The 12,117-nt window shown below is 40.8% G+C and overlaps 1 protein-coding gene across 4 annotated transcripts in view; it reads right to left on the reverse strand.

The window, feature by feature from the left end:
• KCNT2 (potassium sodium-activated channel subfamily T member 2) overlaps positions 1 to 12,117 on the reverse strand; it is a 149,304-nt gene extending 137,187 nt beyond the window's left edge. For all 4 annotated transcript variants that reach the window (XM_032191885.1, XM_032191884.1, XM_032191883.1 and 1 more), the window contains exon 1: positions 12,023 to 12,117. In XM_032191885.1, coding sequence (XP_032047776.1) covers positions 12,023 to 12,117 — 95 coding nt within the window. The remainder of the gene's footprint in view (positions 1 to 12,022) is intronic.

The following is a 12,117-nucleotide window of genomic DNA, read 5'->3' on the forward strand; positions in this document are numbered from 1 at the left end:
AAAAACTGGTCAGCTAATCAGAATCTACACATTACAGAATATTTTGATATGCTGTGTGTTTGTCTTTTTTGAATTTCTACTCAAAAAACACAACAGTAATTAAAAATGGACAGTATCTACAAAAATACCTTTTAAATAATCGTTTATTAAAATTATTAAACCACTTTGAACAAGTGATAAAATGCAAGTACACAGTGAAAACATAGCTTGCTTTTCAAAAAGGGTACATTCAGATAAATATAGAGCCTAGCCTTTAGACCATCTCTGCAATAGCTGTCTGTGCTTGATGATGAGAGTTACAGGGCAATAGTGATAAATGACTGGGTCCCTTAGTTTATTTTGAATTTGATGGGAAGATGGAAAACTAAATTCCCTTCCAGAGTCAGGGAATGTTGTTTATTAACAGGTGCTGTTGCATAACAAACAAATATAACCACAATTTTCCATTTGCAACTCAGCTTGGTTTTTTTCCTTTTGTATTTGTTTCAGATTTGGTTTGTTAACTCTGCTTTTCTCTGTGCTGAAGTCTTCTCTAGTCGCAATGGGAAGAGAAAAGAAAGCTAGTAAAAACATAAAATCCCTAAAAGAGTTTTGGCTATTTAGAAGGATAAGAGTGTGGCTATTTTGTAGTGTTTACTCCTTATTAAGGATTCTAAAAACACTATATTTTGAAGGAGCTCTGTAACTTAAAGATACTTGATGTACAGTAAATGCTACTAAGTTCAACATTGAAAAGCTAAAGTACAAACTCTTGTTTGCAAAATGTCAAGGTAGTTAGACTCAGGTTACAGGATCTAGGAGACCGGGCAGGACTTTCCTGGCAGAGCTAATCCATAGCTAGGACTGTTGCTCAAATCTTGTAAATCGCCCTGTCAGGTGTACGATCCTTGTCCTAGCTGTTAGATATGGACTTATTAATGGCTAAAGAAAGTGGCAGACTTGTAAGACCTAGGCAGAGGTTTTAGGCAAAGTTCTTTTCTTAACTCAGTATCTTGCCCCTGCACTGGTCTCAACCTAATTCCTTCCTCCCTCCTTGCTCCCCCATATCCACCATGGCTATCAAGTCAGGCACAAGGATGTCAGACTTAGAAAGTGCTGTATTTTGTGGTGAAAAGTTGGTAACAGACATCTCTGTGAGAGGAGGCAGGATTTGTCCCTCAAGAGATACTTCTTACTAAATAATATCACTGTTTTATCTGTGAGTATAAACACTGGTTTTGTCTCTTAATGACTGTTTCTGTTTTACTGCTGCTTCCCACCAGGAAGTTGACTGCTAACATAATTAGCAGATGATTGCATGGGGGAGGCTGAAATCTTTAACAGCTGTTTTAAGGCACTCTGTAACAAATCTTCTCCAGTGCTGAACACCTAAAGTAGTTGAAGGATGTTCTTTAAAACAACACAGATCATGGGACCATTGGGTAAAGACATATGGGAAGGACTTACTTAACATGCTCAGTTAGTTGAGAGGAGAGAGGGGAAAAAAATAAAATAAAACAAACAAACAAAAAAGGAGGAATCCCATTTTAAAGTATTTAGTGGATTAGTATGAGTTCTTGTGTGGACTAAATGTACCACAGAAATCAGTACAAAAGATCAACATTACTAGTGCAGTCTAGAAACTGGATGTGTAGCACTGAGATGCCTAGCAGAATTATCATATAATAAAAATATTTTAAAACTGGACATTTCATATGCTTCAAGTGATCTATTTCTTTGTTACAGGATAAAAGGGAGACAATAGGAACCAGTGTTTTTTACCACTTCTTGTAGAAGAGTCATTCTGAGAGTAATGCACAGTGCAGCACAGAAGTTTACCATTATAAATAATCATAATCATTGGCTGTGATAGAATAATAATCATAAAATTAAGAGAGAAACCATTTGGGAAGGAACTGCTTCAGTTCCCCAAGGAATACTATAGTGTCTGCCAGATGTAAAGTAGCATGTATCAAGTTCTAGATGGAAAAATAAGAGCTTTAGAGTATTAAGTGTATAATTAAGTAATGATTGAAGTACCAAGCACATTTACAAATGGTGCACCATCTTGTCCCAGAGGAAGACTACTTGATCTGTCAGAGTTCTGAAGCTGCGACACTTGAAGCTTTTCTGCACAAGAAAATTCTGCTGGGGCACACCACCAAAGTCTTCTAAGAAAAGATACGGATTTAAAAATACTGAAGTGTTCCTCCTCTTTTTATGTCTTTCTCCCAATTCTCATTTCTGGTAGTTTAAGTAGACTACAGAAAAAGTGTTTTTTTTGCTTTCACTGCTGTCATAAGAATGATGTCAGAACAGAAATTACCTTGAGGCTGACAGAATTGTTTCCTCATCTCCCTCTTCCTCCCTTCCACACAAAGAAATGCATTCCCCTTTTTATCTACAAAAGGGACCTAATCCTACATAAGTTTAGAAGGAAGGTGAATTCTGAGATACATTAAGAACTTATGCATGTGAGACTCCACTCCTACACTTGCCATGTAAGTATAAACTTGGACTTTCAAGTGTGGCTGATGCAGTGGCTTTACAAATGCTATCATTTCTTTTTTTTTTTTTTTTAATTTAGGTGGTGCTGCACAGTGGGAAAGGGGTTGGCCTGTACATACAGCAATTTTTTCAGGTTTTAGGGCAACTGAAGTTTTCCAGCTACTACTGTGTAGAGTCTCACTGCAGATACTATGAAAACACTTAGTTTTTCAGTGAATTAATTAGACCGTCAGGATCTTCACAGAATCACAGAATTTCTAGGTTGGAAGAGACCTCAAGATCATAAAGTCCAACCTCTGACCTAACACTAACAAGTCCTCTACTAAACCATATCCCTCAGCTCTACAACTAAACGTCTTTTGAAGACTTCCAGGGATGGTGACTCCACCACTTCCCTGGGCAGCCTGTTCCAATGTCTAACAACCCTTTCGGTAAAGAAGTTCTTCCTAACATCTAACCTAAAACTCCCCTGGCTCAACTTAAGCCCATTCCCCCTCGTCCTGTCACCAGGCACATGGGAGAACAGACCAACCCCCGCCTCACTACAGCCTCCTTTGAGGTACCTGTAGAGAGTGATAAGGTCGCCCCTGAGCCTCCTCTTCTCCAGGCTGAACAAGCCCAGCTCCCTCAGCCGCTCCTCGTAGGACTTGTTCTCCAGGCCCCTCACCAGCTTCGTCGCCCTTCTCTGGACTCGCTCGAGCACCTCCATGTCCTTCTTGTAGCGAGGGGCCCAAAACTGAACACAGTACTCGAGGTGCGGCCTCACCAGAGCCGAGTACAGGGGGACGATCACCTCCCTAGCCCTGCTGGCCATACTGTTTCTGATACAAGCCAGGATGCTGTTGGCCTTCTTGGCCACCTGAGCACACTGCTGGCTCATATTCAGCTGACTATCCACCATCGCTCCCAGGTCCTTCTCTGCCTGGCAGCTCTCCAACCATTCCTCTCCCAGCCTGTAGCTCTGCTTGGGGTTATTGCACCCCAGGTGCAGGACCCTGCACTTGGCCTTGTTGAACTTCATGCAGTTGACCTCAGCCCATCGGTGCAGCCTATCCAGATCCTCCTGCAGAGCTTTCCTACCCTCAAGCAGATCGACACACGCACCTAGCTTGGTGTCATCTGCAAACTTACTGAGGGTGCACTCAATGCCCTCATCCAGATCATCGATGAAGATATTAAAGAGGACCGGCCCCAGCACCGAGCCCTGGGGATGCCACTAGTGACTGGCCTCCAACTGGACTTGGCTCCATTCACCACGACTCTTTGGGCCCAGCTATCCAGCCAGTTTCTAACCCAACGAAGCGTGCACTAGTCTAAGCCAAGAGCAGCCAGTTTCTTGAGGAGAATGCTGTGGGAGACAGTGTCAAAAGCCTTGCTGAAGTCAAGGTAGACCACATCCACAGCCTTTCCCTCGTCCACCCAGCGCGTCACTTTGTCCTAGAAGGACATCAGGTTCGTCAAGCAGGATCTGCCTTTCATAAAGCCATGCTGACTGGGCCTGATCGCCTGCTGGCCCTGCAAGTGCTGTGTGATGACTCTCAGGAGGATCTGCTCCATGAGCTTTCCTGGCACTGAGGTCAAACTGACAGGCCTGTAGTTTCCTGGGTCTGCCCTCCGGCCCTTCTTGTAGATGGGCGTCACATTTGCTAGCCGCCAGTCAACTGGGACCACCCCCGATAGCCAGGACTGCTGATAAATGATGGATAGTGGCTTGGCCAGCTCCTCTGCCAGTTCTCTCAGTACCCTTGGGTGGATCCCATCCGGCCCCATCGACTTGTGCACATCTAAGTGCCGTAGCAGGTCACCAACCAGTTCTTCATGGATAGTGAGGGCCACATCCTGCTCCCCATCCCCTTCCACCAGCTCAGGGTACTGAGTGTCCAGAGAACAACTGGTATTGCTGCTAAAGACTGAGGCAAAGAAGGCATTGAGCACCTCCGCCTTTTCCTCATCTCTTGTAACTAAGTTTCCCCCCGCATCCAGTAAAGGATGGAGATTCTCCTTAGTCCTCCTTTTTGTGTTGATGTATTTATAGAAACGTTTTTTGTTATCTTTAACGGCAGTAGCCAGATTGAGATCCAGATGAGCTTTGGCCTTCCTAATTTTGTCCCTGCACAGCCTCGCAACATCCTTATAGTCCTCCCTAGTGGCCTCCCTAGTGGCACTTTTTCAAAGCTTATAAACCCTCTTTTTTCTCCTAAGCTCAAGCCACAATTCTCTGTTCAGCCAGGCTGGTCTTCTTCCCTGCCAGCTCGTCTTTGGGCACGTGGGGACAGACCGTTCCTGCGCCATTAATATTTCCCTCTTGAAGAGCGCCCAGCCTTCCTGGACCCCTCTGCCCTTCAAAACCGCCTCCCAAGGGACTCCACCAACTAGTGTCCTGAGCAGCTCAAAGTCAGCCCTCCGAAAGTCCAATACAGCGGTTTTACTGGTCCCCTTCCTGGCCTCGCCAAGAATAGTGAACTCCACCATTTCGTGGTCACTCTGCCCAAGACAGCTCCTGACAACCACATCCTGCACCAGTCCTTCTCTGTTTGTGAAGAGAAGGTCTAGCGGGGCACCACCCCTGGTAGGTTCACTAACCAGCTGCGTCAGGAAGCTATCTTCCACGCTCTCCAGAAACCTCCTAGACCGCTTCCTCTGGGCTGTGTTGTGCTTCCAGGATATGTCAGGGAAGTTGAAGTCCCCCACGAGAACAAGCGCTGAAGATTTCGCAACTTCTGTCAGCTGCCTGTAGAATTCCTCATCCGTCTCCTCATCCTGGTTCAGCGGTCTATAGCAGACCCTGACCAGGACACTAGCCTTGTTGTCCCTGCCGATCCTGAGCAGTTTCAATCACAATCAAGCTTCTAAAATAGAACTTAGGCTTCTAAATCGTTTAATTTACTTTGAAAATTTACTTATGAGGATAATTCAAGATAAATTTGGCAATATTTGCTGAAGTCCTCTTACTTTGTAGCTTCGAGCTTAGGGATATGGTTTAGTGGGGACTGCTAGCGTTAGGTCAGAGGTTGGACTCGATGATCTTGAGGTCTCTTCCAACCTAGAAATTCTGTGATTCTGTGATTCTGTTAAATAAAGAACTCATAAAAGTTAAATCGATGTCAAAATGACAGAAGTATTTCTTAAAGGAAAGAGGAGGATTATTTTGAAGAAAACAATAGAACCTTCTTTTGAGGAAATTATAATAGAATTTTTGTGTGAGTTGAATCTAGACTCAGATATTTTAAATCATTTGATTCAGAAATGTGTGGGCTTTTTATCCCCTTTTAGTTTAGCAATCTCAGGTGACTTCCAAAACGAAAGTCAAAGGGAGGGATTTACTCAGTAATTCACACTGACAAATGACTGTTAAAGTGCCTTCTGAGACTTACAGTAGGGAGTTGTTCCTTGAAAGTCACCAGTCAACATGACAGCCAGCAGCATACAATTGTCCAAGTGATGTGTGGAGGTGTTCTGTATTATCTGAATCTTTCCTTCCAAGAGAGGTGGTAATGCTCATTAAGTAGTAAGCATATCAGAAGGGAAAACTAATTTTAATTTAATCCATTAAGTAGCCACTATAAGAATAGTTCTTGCACAAAGGTAACATTTAGTTCTATAGTTTCATCATGAACTGCAGCAAAATTACAAAAATCTTTACCTTGATATAGGAGCAGTATTTGAAACACATTCCCAGTACCAGCTAATGTCTCTTGTTACTTATGTATCAAAATGAGAAGAATACAGATTTGAGAAATGTAAATTTTTGTTCCATGACTGTGAAATTGTAAATACAGCATATGGAAAAGTTATGAAATCCAATGCTTTGAGGGTGGGAGCTGGAAAATGTATCAGGGTTTAGTGGGGTTTTTTGTTTTGTTTTTGTTTTGTTTTGGTTTGGTTTTTTTGTTGTTGTTCTTTAATTTTTATCTTTGTGATTTTGCAGTGGCACAATAATGGTGATTCTTCCTAGAACATATTGCCTCTGTATACCACCTTGAACTCCAACAAGTGGTAGAATTAAATAGTAGTATAAAGCAGATATGACTGTACAATCATGTGTAGGATTGCATATACAATCTATTAATATGACAGACTATTAATTCACCAATTCAATGCTGTAATATGTACTTGATGGTGTTGAATATTGCTAGAAATATTCAGCATTGATAAAATTTACCTTGGTGTGCAAGATCCAAAGAAAGCCCAACATATTGCTGAATCTTACATAAACCCAAAGTGTAAAAGATATTTAAAACCTAAAATGCTACATATGCTTCTATGAGGTCAATACAATGAATCTCATTCTGCACATCTTAAAAACATCCATATGCTTCTCTTTTTCTATCTGTAAAATATTGTGGGAAAATAATTTTTCCAATAAATTAAAGCTCTTTAACAGATACATATTTTTTTTAAGGACTCCGGGACAAAATACACTTATTGCCTACATTTATGGCTATATTGTATATTTGAGAAAGGAAGACACCAGGCATTAGCAAGTCTGTGAGTTATAAATGGATCTCCCTGTAATGCAGCCACCATATATGCATAATCTGAGTGTGTGACTGTGCAGGAAATACAGGAGAAGAGAAAGACGGATCTAGCAGCACAAATGGGAGAAATGGCACATAATGTTCAAGCGTAGCAGTTACTTCAAACCATGACCCACTCCAGGTATGTCTTTACCAGTGAGTTAACATGCCCATGCACTGACATTAAATTGCACAAAACATTCTACATACACACCAGAAAACTGTTTCAGCCTCCAGAATTGGGTGACTGCCTGCAACCTGCCTTCTAGGAGTGTTTCCTTGGACACTCCAACTGCTGAATCACTTATGGGTGCTGTTCAACAGCTGGCCAAAGCATACAGCAGAAAATTTAAAGAGGTCACTAGTATAAGCAGTCATTCTTCGATGGTGGGGAACATTCTAGAATTGCTTGAATTTACTGAACTAAAACAAATGCAGCATCATAACTTTATAAGCTTCTGAAGAATGGACTAGAAGTACACAAACAGTTTAAGAAACATGAGGTAAATTTGACTCTTCAAGATACTTAAGCACTGAGTTATTTACAGAAAGTAGGCACTCCTATCAGCAGAATTTAAATGTTTGGGTTTTTATTTTTTTATTTTTAACTTAGAATTTTTAAGTCTCTAGTATCTTCTTGTTTGGCTTTTTTAAAGTATATAATGACTAGATATTTACACAGGTACATGACACAAGAAAACACATTTTGTTTTCTAAACAGCTCTTTCCAAAGCTGACACAGGAACCTAAAATAAATATCTTCTTTTCTGCCCTTTTCTGAAGCAAGTTATTTACCAGATTTTAAACATATCAGGTCTTCACTTAGTAGGATATTTTCTATTTTTATTTGTGTAGCTCTTCAACACAGCTGGTAAGACTAAGAATTGACTATCAGTAGGTTTATGGAAACTGAAACATTTTATTATGTAATTTACTGTTATAATTGCACTTCAGTGAGACCTCACTGAGTTAGTGGGTAAATAACTGTTGTGCTAACCACTGAGTTAACCCTTTACTCCTGCTTCCTTCCCAAGCACCCAAACTGAAAGACAATCTGCATTATGACAGTTAAGAAAAACATCTCAGTGTATTTAATAAATCAAACCATTTAGTTTCAGATATTTTCAACAGTGAAAGTAAAATATGAGCTTCACAAAGGGATATTAGTGATATTTACAAAATTAGTGAAAAAGTCAATCATTCAGTCTTTTCATTACCCTTAGTCCAATGGCCGGAATATTTATAAGGCCAGATTAAACCTGGTATGCTACCCTACCTGCTGCAGAAATAGCCCACATGGCACACCCATACTTTAGCTACTGGGCCGATCTTTTACCTGTTCTCCTGCAGAAAAAATTCATGTTGATCTAGGCAATATTTAAATATTTTTCATAGTGACAGGAACATGAATGCCTCAACTTGTAAAATAAAAAACTAACCACAATGATTTGAGTAATGTTTTTCATATAAAATGTGAATAGCTTAATATGAAAAGATTGCCTCAGAATAGTCCAGGAATTTAACATTATTGAATTAACATCATCTAATTGTACCAGGTTAAATGGTAGATGTTGGTGAAAGTTTAAGCTATAAATCAGAAAGAGATAATTTGTGATTCCTGTGTGCTGTAAGCATCATCTTTACCTCCAAGGTTTTCAAAGGGAGCTAGGTCCTTTGAAAATCTAGCCCTTAAAAACAAAACTGGTCTTAACATACTCCCCCCCCCCCCCCCCCCCCCCCCCAGGAAAAACTACTCAGAAAATTCAAGAATGTTGATTGTTTTAAATAGTTTATGTATTTGCCAAAGGCTTGCTGTGTTTTTGTTCACAAAGAAACTTCTTTTATGGAAAAGAGTATACAACACAATTTGATAGTTTGTGGAATACGACAGCCCAGAACCCATCTGCTACTGAGGCCAACTGCAACATTTATTAGGAATTATGCCATGCAAGTGTAGTTACCTTTATTCTGAGAGAGAAATGCAAAAGTAGTAAAATGGATGTTACCTTATTGGGGAAGGATGGGTAAGAAACGGACAATGAAAGACACCAAAAAAAAGAAAAACCTAAATGAAGCTCCACCATGGAGAGAAAAGGAAAATTATAAAACTGCCTGCAACCAGGCACAGATCTAAGAATAGTTTCCTGAATCAGGATTCTATTACATTCAGCTAAGAACAACTCTATGTTTGTATCTTATAAATGAACAGGATCCTTCAAAATAAAGAGCTGATCAAACCCTGCTCCTAAAAAAACATAACCTGTAAGGTTTCAAAACTGGACACTATGCTTATGTTGAAAATATATCTTCCAGGAAAAAAAAAAAAGACCTACATCATTCCAATCATATTTATTATTAAGTAGTACCATATGAATTTCTGGAAAACTATTCCTTTGAAACTGAGATTCGGTGGTACAGAACCCTGGCTGGTTTTGTGGCAGGCAGATCAGAGGAATGATTGCATCTCCTCTCCACTTTGAAGAATCAACAGGCATCTACAAGCACAGAGATGGCATGTATGCCCCTCAGCCAGCAAAGAGTGAACATCTTTCTAGAAAGGGAGAGAGGAAGGAGAAAAGAGAGACCTCCAGGATGAACAGACAAGAAACAGAGGGTTTCAGCTGGTAACAGACCTGAAATTCACAGACCACAGATGGAAAACAGTCGATGTAAATCTGAGTGCAGGAGCTGAAAGCAACTGGAAGTATGAAGTTGCAGTGAACTGGAAGTGTGCAGAAAATTATTTCCAGGATCTTAATCGAGGGCAAGTAACCTCCCAAAATGAACTATCTTGATCACTTGCTATTGTGTGGCCATATTTTAAGGCTGCTTCAATTGTATTATAATGTTAGGGTATTCTATTCATAGTCAACGTCCATTCAGCTGAAGAGAGTGCAAGCAACACCTTTGGCAATATCTGTATTACACATTAATTAGAAGATAGCACTAGAAACATAATTCACCAAAACCAAACTCGGACCATTTGTTTAAGGTTGCAAAGAAAAAGAATAATATAAAATAAAGGCATACTTGTGATATTGCTCCTTTGACTAATTATTACAAAGTAACAATTTATCTTAGGGTCCCCACAGGTTTGTTGTCTCTTTCATTAAACATTTCATGAAAGTAGGTGTAATATTTGAAATATTCCATTTGACAGTATTTCTGTGCAGAGTATGCTTTTCATACTAGTAGCAAAATAACATGGCATGGAGTAACATGTTAGTATTAGAAGAGATCCTTGAATACAGAAATACAAGAATCTCAACAGAATCCTATAGTAAGGTGGACAAACAAACTCAAATTTATTTTTTTTTTTAAGAATGGACTTTGTTCAGTTAACAGAAAACTAGCATCAGAAAAGACTGCTATGGTAACTTGCAGAGCTGGAAGAGAGGAGTGCTGCTATGACAGCCTCATGTAAAGTGGGATCCTGTTTGTGTTGTGGGGAAACAACTGTGCAGCCTACCCCCACACCGCAGCTGTGCCTAGCCCTGGCAGAGGACAACACCTGAAGATCTGGAAAGCCATTTCTGCTAGCCATTTGCAGTCCCAGGTTCTTATTTTGTGGTTCGTATTTTTTATTTCTATATGTGTCCAGAGATCTTCCTTACATTGCTTGAATGAATATCAACAAAATAACTAGAAGTAACTATTCATTTTCCACTAGTCCTTAGGCATAATTTTCCATCTATAATTATGCTCTGTAATACTGTCATGCTATAACTCCACTATCAATGTTTTCCAAGGCCTATTTCTATATATTTCATCAAGCAGACACAGACTTGAAATTGAAATTTCTATATCTAAAGAGGTGCTGTGGTTTGTGCAGGTGCTTATGCACTATTTTCTACTGAAACCAGGCAACACTTCCTCCATAGAACGTAACTTTATAAAGTTTAGGAAAGTCAAACAACTGGTATCAGGGAAGTACTTGGCAGAAGTTTGACCTAGAGCTGGCAAAAGTATTGTCATGGAGTGGTCCAAAGAGAAAATGTATAGAGAATATTTTGTTTATTTTAGCCATCGAAATCCTAGCTGGTAAAATAAGAAAAGTTGTGTTTTTTATTTTCTTATGCCAGTGGAAAGTAAAATGTAGGTATAAGTTGCCAAGATCCACATTTTCTAAAATCTCAAAGAATACTGTCATCAGAAATTGTGAACACTGAATATACCTATGGTTTAATTAATATTTTAAATATAAAACCATGCTTTGATAAACATCTCGGCAGTGTGTTAAACTAATGCAACACACAACGCCATCATTTCCAATCAACAGCATTCATTTTTGTGATCATCTTAAGACATCATTCACCATTTCAAAACTGTCTTAATACACCTAATTTAGTTTTTCAACGTATACCATGTTCCCATAAACAGAGCTAACACCAAGTTCCGTATTTGCATGATTACCAGGGAGAATCCATCTTTCTTAGGAATGTGGCTACAATCTGAAAACGGTTAGATTAGCATTAAATTCAAAGTTTCTGGCTGCTGAGTTAAAGCATGACTCATTCTGGCTATATAAAAGTATTGGATTAAAATCGATCCAGCATGCCGCTGTATACGAGCAGACAATTTTGTTTCCCTGTCATTTAACCATAATAAATTGCCCGTGCAAAGTGGTTCTCGCACGCAATTTTGCCAGGTTGGATCGTGTAGCAGCTTCCCGACACGCGGGGATGGGATGCGTGGTCAAGCCGCGGCACAGCCCTCCTGCTGCCCCTGAGTTCTGCATCGCGCCTTGCAATTAACCACACACCGCCGTCTGTTCTTGTTTCTTCTAACGGCGTTAGCTGATTTTCTTAGTAAAGGGAATAATTCATAAATCGGCGAGCGGTGGCTACGCCTCAGCCTAAGAGCTAGCACAAGAAGCGTGCCAATCGGCCACCCCGGGCGTTTTAACACGCGCAGCCCCCGCCGAGGGGCGGTGAGGTGGCTGCCTCCCCTCAGCGCCCGGCCGCGGCAGCCCCCTCACGCACCGCGGGGCAGGCGGGGTCCTGCCACCCCCCTCTCACCTGTCGTCGCTCTGCCAGCCCTGCTCGCCCAGCAGCAGGTCCCGAAAGCGGTACCGCGGCGGCAGCGGGGGCACCTCGCTGTCCAGGTCCACCAT

Source organism: Aythya fuligula, chromosome 8, assembly GCF_009819795.1.
Source record: "Aythya fuligula isolate bAytFul2 chromosome 8, bAytFul2.pri, whole genome shotgun sequence".
In the NCBI taxonomy this organism is placed as follows: Eukaryota; Metazoa; Chordata; class Aves; order Anseriformes; family Anatidae; genus Aythya; species Aythya fuligula.